General features: G+C 32.4%; 1 protein-coding gene across 4 annotated transcripts in view; it reads left to right on the top strand.

Annotated features, from left to right (window-relative positions):
* The window catches only part of Znf638 (zinc finger protein 638), a 57,888-nt gene that overhangs the window by 22,758 nt on the left and 12,939 nt on the right, over positions 1 to 22,191 (top strand). For 3 of the 4 annotated variants that reach the window (XM_076833902.2, XM_076833905.2, XM_076833903.2), the window contains 12 exons: positions 199 to 248; positions 5,306 to 5,356; positions 8,716 to 8,781; positions 9,806 to 9,892; positions 10,162 to 10,230; positions 10,611 to 10,651; positions 12,148 to 12,279; positions 14,959 to 15,087; positions 16,433 to 16,474; positions 16,755 to 16,889; positions 19,571 to 19,696; positions 21,519 to 21,556. In XM_076833902.2, coding sequence (XP_076690017.2) covers positions 199 to 248; positions 5,306 to 5,356; positions 8,716 to 8,781; positions 9,806 to 9,892; positions 10,162 to 10,230; positions 10,611 to 10,651; positions 12,148 to 12,279; positions 14,959 to 15,087; positions 16,433 to 16,474; positions 16,755 to 16,889; positions 19,571 to 19,696; positions 21,519 to 21,556 — 966 coding nt within the window. The remainder of the gene's footprint in view (positions 1 to 198; positions 249 to 5,305; positions 5,357 to 8,715; positions 8,782 to 9,805; positions 9,893 to 10,161; positions 10,231 to 10,610; positions 10,652 to 12,147; positions 12,280 to 14,958; positions 15,088 to 16,432; positions 16,475 to 16,754; positions 16,890 to 19,570; positions 19,697 to 21,518; positions 21,557 to 22,191) is intronic. The other variant, XM_076833904.2, reaches the window with a different exon arrangement.

Below are 22,191 nucleotides of genomic sequence, written 5' to 3' on the forward strand. Positions count from 1 at the left end.
AAAGTTGTTTCCGCCGTCAACTAAAAAATAAATATTAAAATTTAAAAATAAAACTATATTTTAAATCACCATAACTATAATTTAAATGGGACATTGTTCCAGTGGAATAATGTTTACCTTTTTTAGTTTTGAATGCTGCATTTTAAAAATTTTATAGAACTTCTAAGTTGGTTGCTAATTTTTTTCTTCTTTGAATAGGAAAGATGCAGATGCTCCAAAAACTGTTGAAACTGTTACTTCAACTTCTGGTAAGTTGTTAACTTTAATATTCATCCAAATGAGGGTGTTTTGTCATTTCACTTGAATGTTTTTACAAGATGATGCTTGAAAGTCATTATTATACTTTAAATTGCATTCTTTAATTGTATTAAGTAAGCATTTAATATTTAGTGCTCTGTAATACAGAATATCTGGAATAAAGATAAGGACTCTATGAGATAATGTATATAAACGACCTCTTGTAGTTCCATATTTAATAGCTGTAGCTGTATTTTTACATATTTAGGTTAGTTTTTATAATACTTCGCTCCAACCTTTCCCAATAAACCAGAAGATAAAATGTAAAGAAAGGTTTGGTAAGATTGCTTACCTGGGGCTGGGGATGTGGCTCGGGTGGTGGCGCGCTCGCCTGGCATGCGCGCAGCCCGGGTTCGATTCTCGGCACCACGTACAAACAGGGATGTTGTGTCCGCCGATAACTAAAAAAAGTGAATATTGAAAAATTCTCTCTCTCTCTCTCTCTCTCTCTCTCTCTCTCTTCTCTCACTCTCTCTTTAAAAAAAAAAAAAAAAGATTGCTTACCTGTTTCCCTTTGGTTTTTAAAGTTAGCTGAGAGCCAAAAAGTAAATAACAACAATAACAAAAGACTAAGTAAATAGATATTATTACATTCGGGTGCTAAAAGTTGTTTCTTTACACTCAGGAAGGTACTTCATGTCTTTTTTATGAATCTAGCTAAATGGATTTTGTATAGTTTTAAAAAACTGTTATCTTTTTCCCTCAATCCAGTTATGACTAGAAAAAAATTGCTGCCCAAATATACCCTCTTGAGACTAGTAAGGATAAATAGATTAATAGTGAATGACAGAGAGAAAACTAAAATAAAGCAGACATGAAATATAATCAGAGAATTAAATTGTTTTTTGTATGTTCTGTTTGGGGATGGCAGGTATATAGTGAGTTTTGGATTTCTTTTCAGAATAAGATAAGATTTGAGGTACTGAAATTATTAACCAAGTGCTGGAAAATTGGATTGTGTAAAATTATCTCCTTTCTCTAATAATGTTTAGTTGGATAAAGTAATGAAGAATTGGACATTAATGGAGGTACTGTGGCAGTCATTTTGACTAAGATTTTAAATTAGATGATGTATATATTACAAGTATTACATAGAGGGCTGGGGTTATAGTTCAGCAGTAGAGCGCTTACCTATCACGGCTTTGGGTTCGATCCTCAGCACCACATAAAAATAAATTAATTAAGGTATTGTGTCCAACTACACCTAAAAAAATAAATACTAAAAAAAATAAGTATTACATAGAATAAGATTACCTTTTGCAGGGAGATGGCATACAAAGGCAGTAAAACTGAGGAAGCACTCTGTAGAAGGCCTTTAGGAGTCATGCTGGGGAGTTTTTTATTTGACCCAGTTAATAACATTTCCCAAAATGTGTTGCATGAGAGTAATTTCTAGAAGATGATTTGGGTCAGATAAAATTTGGGGTATGTACTATTTTTTTTTTTTTTAAATTCGTGAAACATTTATTTTCAGTTTTGTTTAATCCTCTGTTTCCTAAGCTTGGCTAAAGTACACTCCATTTTTACTCTAAAATTGGTAAAAGTTGGTACAGACCCTGGGTAAAATTGCCATAGAAAATATGGAGCCATCTACTAGTTGTTTAGGATTCTTACATAGATTGATAAATGGAGAGATTGAAAAGTCCTGTTGAGGAAACAGTTGGATTCACTTGGGGTAATTAGGACTTGATATGAAAAGGTTAATTAGAATGGCATATGAAGGTAAAGTTTGAATTTTGTTATGTGGAATTTTTTTAGTAAGATATAAATATTAAAGGAATAATTTTAAAGTTTTGGGTTGGATGAATTTTGCTCCAAGAATGGTAATATTGGGTTTGCCTGTAGTTCAGCAGCAAGGCGCTTGCTTAGTAGCATGTGTGAGGCACTGGGTTTAACCCTTAGCACCACATAAGAATAAACAAATAAAATAGGGGCATGCTGTCCATCGACAACTACAAAAAAAAAAAAAAAAAAAGAGTGGTAATATTGGTTATTACAGAAAAACATAGCCACAGCTTTATTTATTTATTTATTTTAGCTTGGGAAAAACGTGATATTAGATTTCAATTTAGCCAGAATTCAGCTATTTTAGAATATCTCCTGAATATCTTTAATAGCTAGTCATATGGCATTGAATGTGGAATGCAGATATGTAGGAAATTTTCTAAGTGTAAAGTATAAATGTTAAGTTTTTCTAATATAATAAAAATAATTACTGTGAAGAAAAATGCTTCAAGTTAAATACTAAGCACTTCCTATTTTCTAATGTAAATATAGAAAGAGAGGAATCTATAAAGAAGTGTTAGGTGAAAGAATGGTATACAATATCTTTTTTGAGATTAGATATGTCAGATTGAAGAGTGATATGAAAAGTCAATTAAAGATAGTTTGATTATAAGCACATCAAAAAGAATGAAGCTGTGGGGAAGAGACAAAAACATAAATTTGATCCTAAAGGGAGACTTTTAAATTCTCACTCAATACTAATATGAAAGAAATAAAAACATTAAATAATATGTGTTTTAGAAAGTGAGAAGTGCTGTGACCAAAATAAAAAATAGAACCAGGGTAAAGGTGATTAATGGATTTACCTTTAGAATATAGTGTGCAAATAATAGTGATTTTTTTTTAAGCAAAAGGTTCTGCTAACAATCTGTTCCCAAAAAGGGAAAACAGGGGTAAGTCAAATTTTGAGCATCTATTTGAGTTATGTTATTTACACTGGGCACTTAATGTATTTATGTTAGTTAATTTATGTAATCTTTTCTCATTTCTACTAAATAAGTAAACAGATTCAGAGAAGTTATTTGACTTACTGAAGACCACATGAAGAGTTAGGACTCAAACTGTATGATTTCAAAGTGTTTGGCCTGCATAAAACTACTGCTATCAAAATGAATTCCCAGATGAAAATTACTTTATTTTAAATGTAATTATAGGGGCTGGGAATATAACTCAGTGGTAGAGTGCTTGCCTAGCATGTGCAAGGCCCTGTGTTTGATTTCTAGCACCACACACATACAAAAAATATATAATTATAAAAATAATAAATGATTACAGAGGTTGTTCTTAATCTCTCTTGATCACTGTTCTTCTTTTATCTTAATAGTTTCCCTAAAAGTTTGTTCCACTTTTCATGCTATGCTTTTTTTCCTAGTTGATTCTCTCCTTTCCATGTCTTTAAGGACGAGTTACATCTTTTATACATATTTAAACCTTCTCCATACCCTCAGATGTACTTGTCTCATTTAAAACAATTACCATGGATTGAACCCAGGGGAGCTCTACCACTGAGCTGCATCCCCAGACCTTTTTATTTTTTATTTTGAGACAGGGTCTCTTTCTAAGTTGCTGAGCCTAACCTCCAACTTGAGATCCTCCTGCTCAGCCTCCCAAGTCTCTGGGATTATAGGTATGCATCACTGTGCCTACCTTTTAACCTTTTTAAAATCTAGTATAGAATAAAGTCCAGATTCTTCATCTTTACATAAATTACCCTTTGCCCTTTGAAGGCTTCATCTTCCTTTTTCTACCTCAAAACTCAGCTATGTTTCAGCCTCTCAGAACAATTTATATTCTAGGCATGCTATGCTCATTCATCTCTCAGTTCTTTACTTATGCTGACCATTCTTGTAATTGTTGTCTGACTCTCAGTGAGCTTTACTTACTACCTACTTAACAAGTACCAGGCAAGGTGCTAAAGGTAAAAAAAATCAGTGAAGGGGCTGTGGCTGTATTCCTTAGCATGTTTAAGGCACTGGATTTAAAAATAAAATAAAATAATTCTATACAAAAGGTCAGTGAAGACTTCCTTTTGTGGGGTAGCCTTAAGGCCAATTTTAATTCATTCTTTATGGCCTGTCTCAGTTTCTTCAGTACCTTCCCTGACTTTCCTACTCTGTTAGAAGTTTGCAGCTTTCTTCTAGTAATAATTTATACGTTAAATCACTTGGTATTAATAATTTGTGTTAATTAGTCTTTGTATCCTTTACTTGCTGGGTAAGGGAACATTTTTAATTTTATTTTTCCATCATTTAAATGTTAAGTCTTACGCAGCGGCGCATGACTGTAATCCCAGCAGCTTAGGAGGTTGAGGCAGGAGGATCGGGAATTCAAAGACAGCCTCAGCAGAAGCAAGATGCTAAACAACTCAGTGAGACCCTGTCTCTAAATGAAATACAAATAGGGCTGGGGGTGTGACTCAGTGGTCAAGTGCCCTTGAGTCCAATCACCGGTATTCCCCTCAGAAAAGTTAAGTATTTATATCAAAATAACCATTGGATCAGAAATTTAATGTGTCACATAGCCTGGTAAAGATATTTTTAAATGTGGACAACATATTTTTTAAATTCCAAAATGAGGAAATTCATTCCAAATAGGAAAACATTTGATTACATAAAAAATACTTTTACATAAACATTTTGTATAATTGCATTTTAAAAATTGTTACCTGTGTGATATAGACCAATTTCTTAATATTTAAAGGGGGCTAGTAAATGAGGAAAATGTCAACAACTTAAAGAGAAATTTGGCAAATAGAATAAGTAGGTAAGATGATGTAGGGATGTAAGCAATAAGGATGATATTTAAACGTGAAAATTGATTCAACTTTTCTCATAATTAACAAAAATTAAATCATACCAGTGTTGATGTCACATTGGAAAGATTTCATAACTTGTCACTGAGTTAAACTTATGGTTAAGTTACTCAAACATAAGTTGTTATGTTTGAGTGGAAATATAGAAACCCACTCTCATATTTGATGGGAATATTAATTGGTACAGCCACTCTGGAGGGCTCTTTTAATATTAATTGTTAAAAATTTAGTGTGTACCTTTTGACACATCAAGTTCATCTTTAAGAATTTGCCCTAGTAATAATTCCTCAAGAACATCTTGGGATGTTTCTTGCCATACACATAATCAAAATTATGGCCAGGTTAGCGCTTACCTTAACCCAAATGATGTTATTATAATGTGTTATTGAAATATTTTTCTTGTTATTTTAGCCAAAACTGGACAAACCAAGACATCTTCAGTCAAAGTAAACAAATCTACAGGTAATTTTTTGGGAGGGGGGAGATTGAAACAGTGTCCTTTCGCATGCTAGCAAGTGCTCTATCACTGAGCCACACTCTGTCCTCCAGGTGTGTTTACAGTTAAGATCTAGACACATTAGCTAACTTTAAATTAAGACTGTGTAGCAGTAGTCTTGGATTTCATGTGATACAGTCTTATTGAATGTATATTAATCCTCAAAATATATAGTCATCCTGCAATTCTGAGAAACGAGAGATTTAGTGCATAATATTCTTTCCTTATAGTAATTATCAAAATAAGATAATTTAACTGGAGAAAGTATTTCTTATAATGAACATCACAGATATTGTCTTCCTTTTCTTTCATTGATGTTGTCTCTTACTTTGTTTTATACAATAGTCCAGAAAGCAAACATGATCTCTTTGCAGTTTTTATAAAACTAGTGGGTTTTAAAGTAATTATTATTATTTTCTTTACTCTGGCATAATGCTTCCTTTTCCTTTCCCTTCCATTTCTACTAAATGCAGGTTAATTCAGGGTCATCTTTAAGTGGATAAGAGCAGTGGATTAAATTGTCTTCCCTACAGTATTAAACAGGAGAAGAAGTAGCTTTTTACTGGGAAATACCACTGTTAGTGGCAGACCCAGAATTTTCATGTAGCAGTTTCTTAGAAGCAGTCATCTGAAGGGGTCTTATATTGCAAGGAAACTTGTCTTAAGACTGCATTTATTTATCAACAGTTCATTATTACTTTGATAGGAAGGGTATGGAAGTCACTGGTAGAGATTTGGTAGGCTGGGAGATAAAGCTGCTAGAAACATCCCAAGAGTCATCTTTGTATTTTTTGAGGAATTATTACTAGGGCAAGGGATGTTGGAAATAGATGCTGGCTTTTTTTTTCCTTCTCAAATTTTGGTGTACAAATGGAAATAGGAAAGTGAATTGACTTGTGATAATAATAGGGATAGTAAAAGAAATGCATGATAGGCTTATTGGGGCAAAGTTACTTCAGTATAGTAAAATTTACAAATTACTGGGGGCTGGGGTTGTAGCTCAGTGGTAGAGTGCTCGCCTGGCACGTGTGGGCACTGGGTTCGATTTTCAGCACCACCTAAAAATAAAATAAAGATATTGTGTCCACCTACAACTAAAAAAATAATGTGTTAAAAAAATTTACAAATTACTAAGAATTGACAAGTTGTGTGACAAATTGTAAGGAATTGGTGCAGTAGTTCCTGTACCCACAGGGATATGTTCCACAACCCACAGTAGATACCTGATACTGCAGATAGTACCAAACCACACATATACTGTTTTTCTGACACATAAATATCTGTGATAAAGTTTATTTTATACGCTAGGCACAGTAAAAATTAGCAATGATAATAAAATAATAAAAAGTTAAGGGAATATGATCTCTAAAAATATTTTACCAATTGTACTTTCACCTTCCACTGAAAGTAAGAAGCACTTTACAGCTTCTTTGGCATGTGTGAATCCTCAGCATCACAACACTTTTTTTTTTTTTTTTTCAGTTGTAGGATGGACACATTGTAGTTATTTATTTTTTATGTGGTGCTGAGGATTGAACCCAATGCCTCACACATGTGAGGTGAATGTATTACCACTGAGCCACAACCCAGCCCAGCATCACTACTCTTGAGCTTTGGGGCCATAATTAAGTAGTTATGTAAAAAACAAATGCTCAAATAATAGTGTGATATCAGAGACTGCTACTGAGTAACTAATGGACCAGGTATACATTGTTGATATGCTGGATAAATAGTACATTCACATCTCAGGCAGAATGAAGCAGGACTCAGAATGATACAAAGTTACTTATAAATTGTTTAATTTCAGAATTTTTCCATTTAATACTTTCAATCTTTGGGTATATGAAACTCTGAAGAGCAAAATTGAAACATAACCTTTCATGTTGCTATTTTAGAACAATGATTATGGTCTGTCCTTGAATATAAAAGGTGGATTTGTACACTATTACTATTGGATTTTATGGATGTCAGTTATTCTCTCCCTCCCTCCCTCCCTTTCTCCCTCCCTCTCTCTGTGTGTCTGTCTTTCTCCACCCCCCTCAATTCTCTCTCCCTGTCCCAGGGTGTGTGTGTGTGTGTGTGTGTGTGTGTGTGTGTGTGTGTGAGAGAGAGAGAGAGAGAGAGATTTAATTTTTCAAAAGTATGGTTGTATTTATTCTTACAAGGTTACTGTTAGATAGTTGTGACAATCTCCAAGCACCTTTGTTTATATGTGAGGAAATGTATGCAGAAATCATTAATGCCCCCACATCTTTTTTTTTTTTTTTTGCTATGGCAGTGGTCGGGCACCAGGAATTGAATTCAGGGGCGCTTGACAACTGAGCCACATCCCCAACCCTATTTTGTATTTTATGTAGAGTCAGGGTCTCACTGAGTTGCTTAGTACCTCACTGTTACTGAGGCTGGCTTTGAACTCTTGATCCTCCTGTCTCAGCCTCCTGTGCTACTGGAATTATAGGCATGTGCCACTGTGCCTGGTCACATCTCCTTAATTTAACTTGGAATTCAACTTAGATTTATGGCATTTTCTTGCTGAGTTTTTATAGATTCTAAAATTCAAAGCTAAATTTCAGAATGGTGAGGTTTTAGGCTTCTTGGTGATCTTTTTTTTTCTTTTTAATATTGTTTAGTTGTTAATGGTTCTTTATTTATTTATATGTAGTGCTGAGAATCAAACCGAGTGCCTCCCACATGCTAGGCAAGTGCTCTACCACTCCGCCACAACCCTAGCCCCTTTTTAGTGATCTTTACTGCAACTTTGATGATCACAATCTCTATAAATAGCATCATCACAGAAAGTAAGCAACAGTAATCCATGTGTAGGCAAAAAGCAATTAAATAGTCTTGAACAGTTAGAACACATTAGGAATGAGTCAGAAACAGTCTTTATGTGACTTTGAGATGTTCTTGAATGTTTTGGTCAACTGACAGCAAGGGAAGCTTGGAACTGGGAGGTTCTGTGTATAACTGGTTTTGGAACCATTGAAAGTGTGGGATTTGGAATTGTTTTTATGTCCTTAGAATTAATAATTTAACTTCTAGTTGATCCATACATTTAGAGATTCATTTAACTCATCTTAATACCATTTACACATATCCTCGTAGGGGAATGAATTCTTATGTCAGTGATTTCTTTTCCCCATGAAGAAATTATCATAGCTGGATTTTAAAAAATCATCTGTGCTCTCCAAGATGATACAGCATTTTATATTTCAAATAAAAGATGTTCAGTTGTGCGTATATTCTTTCTCTGTGAAGTTCGTTCTTTGGAGATTGTTGATACTAGTTAAGTAAACCAGTTTTGACTGTAGCTTTTGTTATTTAGGGAAATCAGCGGGTTCTGTAAAATCTGTGGTAACAGTAGCTGCTAAAGTTAAAGCTATCAAAACAGGTAAGACTAAAAGAGGTTTTATTACGTTTACTTTTAATTTTTCCCTAAAGCATACAAATACAATATCAGAAACAAATTTTAAATTCACAAATAATCTTTAGTATTTAATAACATCTTGAAAATAGATATTGCTATGACCTATATAGGACTTTTATTTGTTGGTACTTTTATCTTGGATAGTAAACTGCCATTAAAGATACATTTTTGTGCAGTGATATAACTCATAACTATATTTTATTTATTCACACATGCACACATCTATATATATAACTTTATAGATTGTATTGATTATATTTAACTATATATGTAGTTTTATAGATTGTATAGTTTGACAGATTTATAATCATATATAAATAGTTTAGTCTTTGCTTTGTTCTTTTTTTTTTTTTCAGAATTTTTGCTTCACATTACCTTTCCTAGCTTGTGTAATTTTTTTGATGTTTGTTACTTTAAAAGATTAGTTCTTTCCATGTTAGTAGAATGAATTTCTCTGTAAAGAAATAGTACATTTTCTCTCTAAGTATGTTATTTTGAATAAATGTAGCTTTTTGAAACTTAGCGGTAGTGGTATCTTTTCTTAGACTAGTATCAAAGAACCTTTGCAGAAATTCTAAAACATGTTTTGCTTCTGTGATTATGTGTTTCTACTACATGAAGGTTAAATTTATTTAAGGCCATTAACAAAACATTGTATCTTGGGCTGGGGTTGTGGCTCAGCAGTATAGTGCTCACCTAGTACGTGCAAGGCTCTGGGTTTGATCCCCAGCACCTCATAAAAATAAATAAATAAAATAAAGGTATTGTGTCCAACTACAACTAAAAAATATATTTTTTTAAATTGTATCTCAACTTAAATTTACTTTTACTATTGGTAAACAGTATTGAAAATAAATGGAAATAATGAATATATGGAAAGAACTGCTTTTACAATAAAGTTGAACAGTTCATTTACTAATACATTAGTATGAAGCATGCTAAAATGATTGAACAGACCTGTAGAATAACAGTTGGATTGTTTTAAAAGGAAAATCTACGGGAAAGAAGTCTTTAGAAGCCAGAAAGGCTGGGAATATCAAAAATAAAGATTTAAACAAACCTGTAACTGTACCAGGTAAGCTTGAAGTATTATCATTCTATATTTTATTTTATTTTTTTTTAGATCCTTTTATTGTGTATTCAGGATGTATTTTGAAATTTTCCTTAAAAATCCTCAAAGGGATTATTTTGTTTTCAGAGAGAAATGTGTTAGGTTGAGTTTGATTTGAACCAGGACAGTGAAAGAGACTTGAAATGAGAAAATAATTTAAGTTATTGTTTACATTTACTAGTTTAATTAGATAAGTGTTTTTGTAGACTACTAAAACAGACTATTTCATGCAGCAAATTCTGAAGTAAATACCAGTACAGAAGCTAAAGGTGCTGAAAACAGTGCTAAAGAAACTATTTCAGGTAGGCCAATAGAATTTTATTTTGTTCCCCTATGGTTAAGGATAGAGGAAAATTTTTAAATTTTAAGAAAAGCAGTACCAAGTTTTGTATCGTGTGTGTGTGTGTGTGTGTGTGTGTGTGCGCGCGCGCGCACAGCTATGTATTTTTAAATTCCACTGTCATACACAAGATTATTCCGAAATTTTGCTCTTAAAAGGAAAAAGTATATTATCTAAAAGCCAGTGTCTCTTTTGTAGTTATTACCTGCTAATTTTCTAGTCTTTTGTCAATTGTAAATATGTGCATATAGCTTCTGTTCAATCCATTGTAAAGTGAGATTTTAATAAATATATCTACATGAATTTAAAAAAAATAATTGTTATTATTATTTTGGTATTAAGAAGCTGCTTTGGAAGCCACGGAAAATGAAGCAGTTAACAAGGTCAGTTTTTATGTTTCATTTCTTTAAAGCTCAAAGTTTGGCAAAACAGTTGTTTTGTTTTTTTGTAGATCCACGTAAAAAAAATTTACAGTATTTGTGTTGTGGAAAATTCAGTCATTTGTGACTCCTTAAATATGGTTTCAGTTTAAAAACCTTGAGTTACAGAGTAGATCTTAGGGATGGATTACCAAAAAATGTGTACATATTTGAAAAGATCACTTTTCCCTGAGAATAGCTAAAATGGGGTTTGGGGTAAATAACAGTTCATCAAATTAGAACTCATAGAATTTCGTGGTATCTTTTTTCTTCCTAGGAGATATGCTAATATTATATTTTTTAGAACACACGAGGTTGTTTGATGTTGTGGGGACTTTTGGAGGGGCAGGTGGAGTTTCCAGTTTATTTGAAGATCATAAAGTTCACTTTGATTATTTTTTTGTAGTTGTATTTATCATTAAGAATATTAAAGTATCATTAATCCATATTATATTTGTTTAGATTTTAAGGTCACTCGGGTGCTAATAAGCACAAGTTTATTTTGCTGTAACAAATCCATTAATTCATTCTTTAAGAAGTCACTAAGTAGGCTTTATTTTAGGAATCCCTTAAAGGACTTTAAAAGGAACCATTTTTTTGGTATGGGGTGTTGAACCCAGCCAGGGGTGCATAACCACTAAGCCACACCCCCAGCCCTTTTTATATTTTAGAGTGTTGTTAAGTTGCTCAGGGATTTGATAAGTTGCTGAGGCTGATATTTGAACTCAAGATCCTCTTGCCTCAGTCTCCTGAGGCACTGGAATTACACATATGATGTGCCAGTAAATCACTCTCAGAGGGTTTATGAAAATTATAAGTTTCTACCTTTTTTTAAAACAAAAGCGAAAAATTGCCAAGCTTACTATATAGCTTATCCTTAGAAATTTCCCCAATATTCACAAAAAGAAAAATAGTATTGATGAAACAGTTATCTTAGAAAATAAAATGGATCAAGATAGGTAACAGTAGAAAAGAAAGTACTTCCACAAAGTATGGATTAGGTTGTTGGGTAAGGATCTTAATGAATGGGGTAAGCTTTTTTTATGTTGCCTAAAAATAATTATCTTACTTGGGAAGATAAAAAGATACACACTAATTTGGAGATTGAGGATGTTGTGTCACAAGGTATAGGAAATGGCAGTAGTACATGAAATAAAAAGAAGTTGTAAGTAAGCTTATGTTTTAAAACACCAAATGGCAGGGGGAAAACAACCCACAGATCAGGACTAGGTGACAGGTTGTTTGACTGTAGTTACTCTGTATATTTGAAGAATATAAATTTGCAAATGTAAGGGGAAAGGTTGTTTTTTATTTGAAGTTTATTCCAGCCTCCTGAATTGGTCAGACTTTTCTCAGCAGTAAACACAATTTAAGTACTAACATAATGATGTGAAGTATAAATTTAAATATTAAAAAAAAGTTAAAAATTTTTAATACTAATTTCTTAATTTCTTTTGAAGGAATCAGAAGAAATGTGCGTGGTACTTATTTCTAATTTGCCTAATAAAGGCTATTCTATAGAAGAAATTAATAACTTGACAAAACCATTTGGTGGTTTAAAGGATATTTTGATTTTATCATCTCATAAAAAGGTAAGAGTTGTTAATATCAGTGATAGTTTGCACGCTAATCTTGAGAAACATTAAATTCATGAAACTACTTAAAAGCAACATTGCAAAGTAATGCTTACATTAAGCTAAGAGAGTTTTAAAATGTAAAACAGATTTATTTTTAATACTGTCCTAATAAGGCATAGTTTTAATGATAAGAGGGATTGGCTAACTAATATGTCAAAGATATGCTCGAGATTGTATTTTACTAGAAAATGTTTAATATCTTTAATGTTTAATAAAAAGCTGTTTAATAACAAAATTTTATAGATGACTCTTCTACTAGTATGTCTTATTCTATTCTTTCATCAGTGATAACTCAAATGAGCAGTCACCGTTTTCAGACATAAACTAATAATGTTAACTCTACTTAGAATAAATAAGTTTGCTGGGCACCGTGGCACATGCCTGTAAATCCCAGCCACTTGGAAGACTGAGGCAGGAGTACTGCAAGTTCAAAGCTTCCTCAGCAATTTAGCGAGAGCCTGCCTCCAAATTTTAATAAAGGCCTGGGGATGTTGCTCAGTGGTTAAGACCCCTGGTTGAGTACCCCGAAAAAAGTTTATCTGTATGCTATAAACTTTCAGTATTTATTGTTTTTGTAATTTTAAAACAGCACAGTAAGATTTTTTGGTTAATAATAAACAACTGGTGGAAGGTATTCTATAGGAGGTAAGATTTCAGGAAAAGTTTGAACATTGGAAATCATGCCATTAGATTGGTAAACAGCAGTGTTCTTATCATAGAAAGGTGTGTTGGAGATCATGAAAGGTCTTTGAGGCCAGTGTTCTTAAGAAAATGAGAGAAGAGTGAATACAAGTAAGTTATGTAGTTTCAAAATATGTCAAAAAGGTTATTTGAGTGTTTCACAATTCTGTAAATGAATTAAAAACTATGCATTGTACACTTTTAAATGGGTGAATTTTATGTTGTGACAGTTACATTTTATTAAAAGAAAAGTAGATTATTTGTAAGTTTAAAGATGATGAGAATAAAAGGAAATACATTTTTTTAATATTAAGGTTTTATATGTGACAGTATATTGAAATAGGGGAAATTTGCATTTTTAGAAATAGTTAAAATTTTTAATAACTTAATTTTTTAATTAATTTATTTTTATGTGGTGCTGAGGATCCAGCCCAGTGCCTCACATGTTTTAGGCAAGTGCTCTACCACTGAGCCACAACCCCAGCCCAGAAACAAAGTTGATTACTGATAACTTTACATAATTCATTAAAGTATAAATACATGTATATTATATATTGTATATAAATATAAAATCTAAACACAAAAATACCTAGGTTATTAACTACCCAGTTTTGATTAGAGTAGAAGTATTAAATACTTGGAGATTTAGTACTTTTAGCTATTACATAAAAAAAAATATATCAGATTCAGTACAGTAGAGTCCATCCTGCCTCCACACTACTGCTTATATATGAGAATTACATTTGATGACTATAAGGATGTCTGAAACTGCAGATAGGACTGAACTTTGTATATAATATATTTTTTCCAATACATACATATACAGATATAATGCCTTTTCCGTCTTAACTAAGTACTTAACATGCACAGTGGCCATAATTTTTGCTGATTTGATTTTCAGATGCAACAGCAAAACTAGCACAGATTTCTTTTTCCTTCTTCACAATTTCACAGATAAAGATTTGTCTTTATCATAGATCTTAGCAATCTCAGCATGTATTTTTTTTTCTTTATTATGTATAAACTTTTTACCTTTTTACTTGAAGCACTTTACAGCTCCTCTTTGGCACAAATCGTTAACATCATACTCTTATGCTTTGAGGCCGTTCTTTAGTAAAATTAATGTTACTTAATCAGGAGCTACACTTAACAGTAACAGAGATGGCTATTATGATGACTAATGGGCAAGTAGTATGTGTATACAGTATGGATATGCTAGACAAAGGGATCTTTCATGTCCCAAGCAAGAAGTGGGGTGACTGGAGATTTCATCACACCATCCATAATGGCATTCAGTTTTAAAATTTATATATCTTTTTTTAGTTAATGATGATATTAAATTAACATAAAGGAAAATGGATACTTGAAATTAAAAAAAAAAATGTATAAAGTGAGAAACACAAGCTTCACATCTGCAATATGTTATTTAGCATATTAAAAGTATAATGAATAAAAGGGCAAATGACAGAAATAATTTGTGAAATATTTATAGCTGTATACAAATGCATAGAAGATTTTTACCACAGTATATATTAGCAAATGTATAGAAGAGTCAATTTCAACTTACCTAGGCTTGAAAATTAAGACAAAAATACCCAAAGCTAAAATTTTATACCTATGAAAAAAAAACAAAAAATAACTTGACAGTCGTTATACATTTACTCAAAATGTAATATCTACATGTTAGATACTATTGTACTAAGAATGCACTGAATAATTTATTACCTTAATGTCAGTTACTAGAATGTTTTTTGTTTATATTTGTAGTATTGCCTTACAAGTTGTCATTTATTATTTCTTAGTAGTCTTAGTTAACTGTGTGTATCACGATTTTGAGGTCTGCATTTTTTATCTTAAAAATATTTATTAAATTGTTTAAGTCATTTGACTAAAGTATTTTCTTTTCAAGAAAAAATAAGACTTTTTTTTTACTTGTAATTTTTATTTTAAAAGGCGTATATAGAAATAAGTAGAAAATCTGCAGATTCTATGGTAAAGTTTTATACCTGCTTCCCAATATCCATGGATGGAAATCAACTCTCCATAAGTATGGCTCCTGAAAACGTGAATATAAAAGATGAGGTAAATCATAGATTTACACTATCATTTTTATTAGATATTAATAAATTTTTTATCAGATTTTTATAATCTGTTATGTTATCCGGTTTTCTTCTTTGGTGCATGTCTTTTTCTGAGGCGCTAAGAAAACTTTTTGTCCTCCCAATAATCACTTAATCCACTATTGAGGGAATCCTATATATAGTTTGTTGGGTTAGAAAAAAATTTAAAATTATCTGAAACAGGCATCTCCTCACTGCTCATTTCTTACAGGAATTTTGGAAGTTTTCCTAATTCTTTTTCTCTGATTTCTTTTTTTTTTTTCCTGATTCCTTACATGTGAGCCTTCATGAAGTTTTCTCTCTTTAACTACAAAATTTGTTTCCCTTTCTTCATTCTGTCTACAGTTACTTCTCTTAAAAACTTCTATTGGACCAGCAAAGTTATATTCCTTTGTATTTTATGCTTTCAGCTATGTCTCATCAAGTCCGTTCTTCACAAAACCACAAAAATGACAAAGTTCATATCTATTCAAATTCAGTAAAAACCCTTCAATGTTTCTGTGTGACCTATAGTGACATACTACTATGTCTAGAGGAAGGTGGAAATGCAAAACACTTGGAAATTATAGAGAGTGTTTTATATATGTCACTTGTGTCAAAGAAAAAAAGAGAACCATAGTCTCATAAGATAAAGTTCTTTTCCTGCACATAAAACTTTTCATTAGTTATTCTTTGCCAGTTTTGACATTCTATTCTCATGTCACTTTGGCCTTTTTATATTTCAGTAGCAATAGTTCACTGTACATTTCTACATTATGCAGCTTTGTATTTGCCTGTATCTGTTATTCCTCATCTTCTTCTTTGCTTTTTTAGCTTTCCTTTTTTCTTTCTTTTTTTTTTTTCCTTAAATTTTTTAGTTGTAGATGGACACAATACCTTTATTTTATTTATTTTTTTAAGGTGTGCTGGGGATAAAACTCAGTGCCTCCATGTGCAAGGCAAGTGCTCTATCACTGAGCTAGCACTCCAGCTCCTGTTAGCTTCTTTTAATATTAAATTCTATTCCTTTTGTTCATATTAAGTCATAATTAGTTCCTTCTATGTGAATTTGAATGTCTTCCCTAAATGGCACTTACTGATCTTTAATTAATTTAGAGAAATAAGGAAAATGAAGTTGTAAGGGGTGAGACTTCAATAACTTTTTCAAAGGGAGGGAAATATTTTTGAAAGGAATCAAAGTTTTGTTGCTCATTTGATGAAATAATGGATAATGCAAATTTGTGTAGAGTTTTATATTATAAATCTTGACTAACTACATGAATGAGAAAGAGCTTATTTCTTCAGCCTTTATCTTTTTAACTTTTTAGGAAGCCCTGTTTACAACCTTGATTAAAGAAGATGACCCAGAGGTGAGTTTTGCATTTACATACCCACGTTGACGTGTTTGTTAGAAACATTTTATTGGTTCATCTTTTAGGAATTAAAGAAAACCTTAGTAGCAATATTAAGATACCAGTACTGAAGGGATAAGATATGTCATGTGGATCTTACTTTCTTTATCTACAGTCATTTTCTTACTCTTGAGAAGATATCATATGGCCATTGTAATTTTAAATTACTACTAATCTGTGTTTCACAGTTTGAAGATACAGCTTTGAATTTTTCTGTGCCATCTCTTAAAAAATACAGGCAAATACAGATAAAATTTATAGCCAGTTTGTGCATCTTGATAATTTACCAGAAGATGGACTTCAGTGTGCACTTTGTGTTGGACTTCAGTTTGGAAAAGTGAATCATCACATATTCATGAATAATAAAAACAAGGTAACAAGTTCCTCCCTAATTTAGCTATTATGAATATATGACTGGACCCTTATTCTTGTGGTCTGCAACTTTTGTGGGTGCGGGGGGCTGGGGTAGGCAGTGTACCAGGGATTTTTAACCCCCGGACACTTCAGTGCTGAGCTATATCCCCGGCTCTATTTATTTTTTATTTTTGAGACAAAGTCTTACTAAGTTGCTTATGGCTTGGCTGTTGCTGAGGCTGACATCAGACTTGCGATCCTCCTGCCTTGGCCTGCTGAGTTGCTGGGATTACAGATGTGCACCATCATGCCTGGCTGTGGTCTGCAACTTTTAATTCAACTTCTGAATTGAAGCATTTATAAACACCATTCAGTTGCTTAGTAGGATAACAGACCAGGATATTTTCTCCTCAACTGTAACAAAGAAAAGAAAATAATCAATCTCTCTCTGTCTCCCTTTCTCTTTTTTCAGAACTTTTAGTTTTTAAGGAGAAACAAGATTCACACAGGGGAAGGGATAAAATAGTCCAAAAAGTATTATCTAACTGGGAATTTAGATTGAGTTTATTTGTATCTGACTTCGACTAACTTTGTGGCCTTGGCAGTTTGTTTTACACTTATTTGTAAAATGAAATACACATTACCAGATATCTTTTTAAAGTTCCTTTCAGCTATAAAACATAGATTTAGGTCTGTTCATTTATGAGAAGTTATAAATACTCATTTCATGATTTGGCGTCTTTTTTTTCTTTTTGTTTTGGTACTCAAGATTGAACCCAGGGGCACTTTGCTCTATCACTGAGCACATCCCCAGCCTTTTTTTATTTTTATTTTATTTTGAAACAGGGTCTTGCTAGGTTGTTGAGCGCCTCACTGAATTGCTGAGGCTGGCCTCAAACTTGCAATTCTCCTGCCTCAGCCTCCCAAGTCTCTGGGATTATAGGTGTGCACCACTATGCTTCTTCTCTTAAAATTAAGAACCAAAAATTGTTCATCTATTTGCATTTTTCATACCCTCTATATTCAATATATATTTTAGTTTATAACCATTAAAATTAGGTTTTGATTAGCAGTATTTTATCTAAAAAGGCAGGATTTCACATTAAAGTGGATGGTTTTTGCTTTATATAAAGTACATATTTGATCAATGACTTTTTTGGGGGGGTATGTTCTAACTGAAAATAGAACATGTTTGGGATTACATGTTTAGGATTACAGATGTGCATATAGGAATGGTGTGACATAGGCTGGAAGGTAGGGCACAGATGGCATGTACAAATTCTAAAGTTTTACTTTAGGCAGACTCTTTTTGTACCAGGGATTGAACTCAGGGGCACTTGACTACTGAGCCACATCTCCGGCCCTATTTTGTATTTTATTTAGAGACAGGGTCTCACCGAGTTGCATAGTGCCTCAGCCTCCTGAGCCACTAGGATTATAGGCATGCACCACTGTGCCCAGCATCCTTTTATATATATATATTTGTAGACATCCTTAATACACAGTCTTTAAAAATGCATATCATTTTCAGTTTTGCTTTGCCTTTTGCAACATTCTAAGGAACGTTTTCCTTCCTTTACTTGGAGATAGGATTAACAATACCTTTGGAATCACACACCTAGAGCCTGAAAGAAAAAGACAATCAAATTATTCAAGAATTTTTAAAAAAAATGTTATGGTGGTAAAATATACAAATTCTGCCATTTGCAAAAAACATGAGTTTACCACTGCAGCTATGTTTAAATTCACTGATTAATTTCAGTTATTTAGTATCATTATTAAGTATTAAGCACATTCACATTTTATTGACAGTATTATCGTTATCTATTTCCAGAAGTTTTCCCATAATCTCAGATAGAAGCTCCATTAAACAATAACCTGCCATTCCTCTTCCTCCCAGCCTGTCAATCAACATTGTATTTTCTTCTTTTTTTTTTTCCTCCTTGATTTTTTTGGGGGGTGGGGTGGTAGAATGGAACATAGGGCCTCTTGCATGCTAGGCATGACATGACAAGAATCATTTTAAAGGAGGAAAAGTTTATTTTGGGGCTCACAGTTTCAGAGGTCTCAGTCCACAGATAGCTGGCTCCATTCCTCAGGGCTCAAGATGAGTCAGAACATCATGGTGGAAGGATATGCTGGAAAGCAAATTCAAGACCTCACACCAGAAAGCAGAGAGCACTGCTTAACAAGGACAAGATATAAACCCCAAGATACACCCCCAGTGACCCACCTCCTCCAGCCCCACCCTATCTGCCTACAGTGACCATCCAGTTAATCACAATCAGTGGTTGAACACACTAATTAGGTTAAGGCTGTCTTAACACTTCACCTCTAAATCCTTTTGCATTGATTCACAGATGAGCTTTTACGGAACACCTCTTATCTAAACCATAACATATGTCTTCCAGGTTCATACATGTTGTATCATGTGTCAGAAGTTCCACTTTAAGGTTGAACAATATTTTATTGTATGCATATACCACATTTTAAAGTCTACTCATCCACTGGTCGACAGTTTTGTTGCTTCTATCTTTTGGCTATTGTAAATAATGCTATGTACGAATAAATGTCTGAGTCCTTTTTTTCAGTTCGTTTGGGTGTATGGAAAGAAATGGCTAGATCATACTTAAATAAATGTAATTCTACTTTTAATTTTTTAGGAACTACTCATGCTTTTTTTTTAAATCTTCTCCAAAGGCGATTCTTCAGTTAGAAAGTCCTGAATCTGCTAAATCAATGTACAACTTTCTGAAACAAAATCCACAAAACATAGGTGACCATGTATTGACTTGCACGTTATCTCTGAAGATGGACTTATCTGAGGTAACATTTTTTTGTGTGTCAGTTTTTGTTCCTTTCGAAAATGAAAAGAAAAAAAAAAAGCACTTACCCAAAACTTAGAAGATATACTCTGAATGTAGTTTGAATAATTATTCTTTAAATTTTTTAAAAAATTTGTTCCTTTTAATCAGTAGTCAAACTAGTTTTGACCCTAAATATTTTTTCTTTGAAAATTTGTTTTGCAATCACTTGTAATTGTCATGGTTTATGGAACAGTGTAAATTTGTCTTCATGAGAATAAAGTGAGGTAATTTTGAAAAATATAATATAATTTTTTGACATGTGGGTGGAGTAACTCCATATACTATTATTATTATTTCTAGGATAATGATGATAATGATAGGCTGCTTTGGTTTTCCTTCTGGGAGAAAGAAGTGTGTATATTTGTTTTAAATTAAATTTTATTGGAAATTCTGTTCTTAGCTGGGTATCACAGTATACGCCTTTAATCCCAGCTACTTGGGAGGATGAGGCAGGAGGATCACAATTTCAAGTCAATATCAGCAATTTAGTGAAACCCTGTCTCAAAAAATAAAATGAGCTGGGGATGTGGTAAAGTGAACTGGGTTCAGTTCCCAGTATTGAGGGGGAAAAAAAAGATCAGTGTATTCTTCACTTGAGAAAAGTTTTCATTGTTTATTTTTTCTCTTCAATTTTTATTGTATTTTTCTAGGGATGTTTTTTTAGTTTTTTTTTTTTTTTAAAGCTCCTACAGTTGTCTGAAATATCTTTCTTAAACCAGTTTATGTGCTTATCACATTCAGTCTTATGCATTTGTTTTTCTCTTTTTACTTATGAATTGGTAAAGAAGTTACCTCATACAGGTATCTGTTAGATTTCCTCTGCTATCACATAAGGTTTTGTTCCCACTAACAGGCTACTCCACGGATTGAGAAGACTGCTTATAAATACTATCTTTGGATGGGGTTTATTGACTGTTAGTAATATCTGCTATGCTAGTAGGACGTAGACTAGACTTCTGTCACAAACTCTATTAAAAGAGGTTCTCTAAGCAGATTATTCATTTTATGTAAAGTACTATTCTTTTTTTCTGACAGACTTTCTAGAAAGTTTCAAATGAGATAACACATGATTCCTAAAGAAAAGTCTTCCTTTTTCTGTGTATAAGCTCTAAAGGGCAGATATTTTTTATTTTTGCAAGTTGTTCACAGATATGTCCCCAAGTACCTAAGATAGTGTTTGGTATATAGGCACTGATCTTTTAATTTCTACTTTTTTTTTTCTGGGGATGGGGGGCGGTAGGTCTCAGAATGTTGTTTTGTTGGAAGTTCAGAAAAATATTTAAAAGGTTTATTGTTCCAGCATTTCTAAATGTTTTGAGTAGGATTTTTAAGTCTTCCTTATAAATAGAAATCTTTTAAAATAATTCTACAAGGAAGATGGTTATATTTCAGGTTTATTGGCTTTCTTATAAGCCACAGATAGTTTCTCATTCATGTCAACATTAAGGAAAATTTAATTGCTATATGTGAATTATTCTGTATAACACAATGTAATGGTCTTTATTGAGAAAAATATTTCTAGAACCTGATTGTCAGGTGAACACCGAAAACTATCTATTCATTATTTTTAACTCATTATGTTCCATCCTGTGTATAGGACACCTTTAAAAACTTAAACTGAGCCATTTTACAGGTGTTCCAAAAAGTTTATGGATATTTATGTGATCTTTATATAGGACAATAGGACATAATGGGTTTAAGGTTTAAACTTCAAAAATTTTTTAACTGAATATTTAAAATCCAATAGAATAACCTCTAATAAAATATGGATTGTGTTTCAGGCTCAAACTGAGAAAGACCCAGAACCAGAAAAAGAAAGGTATGTTGCTTTAAGTTTGCTAACATTTTCTACAGTATTTAGATACTGAATTTTATTTCCATATTTATAGTAAATAGTCTCACTGTAGAAAAAAATCCTATCTTACTCATTTCCTTTTGTGTATATATGAAGTCATTGTGGTTTTCTTTTGGGGTTCTGTTGACCTAGGGGTTTTGTTTTTTTGTTTTTGTTTTTTTATCTCATTCAGGTTTTACTGATTATTTAGGTAAACTATGAATTGAAATATAAATATTACTGTTTAGATTAAATATATAAATATTACTTCTTTATAAAATGCTTTGTAGAAATTTTAACAATTTAACTTCATGATCAATATTATATTCTGTTTGTTAGAGTTTTCTATTTTATAGTGAACACAATAGTGAAAAATTAATTTCTAAAATATAAAACTTCATTGGTTTAATAAAAAGATAATTTTCAGTGTATATTTTGGTACATTTTTAGAAACTGAAGTGGGGAAAGAAAAATTTGTCAAAAAACAAAAAAAGTTAATATGAACTGCTTTGTAGTTTCAGAGGATGAAAGCTCATTTTTTAGAGTCCCTAAAAATTAGTGATTCACAAACTTGATTTGACCACAGTACACTCTCTCCTTACTAACGTTTTCATTAAAAT

This window comes from Callospermophilus lateralis, chromosome 14 (genome assembly GCF_048772815.1).
Source record: "Callospermophilus lateralis isolate mCalLat2 chromosome 14, mCalLat2.hap1, whole genome shotgun sequence".
NCBI classification, from domain to species: Eukaryota; Metazoa; Chordata; class Mammalia; order Rodentia; family Sciuridae; genus Callospermophilus; species Callospermophilus lateralis.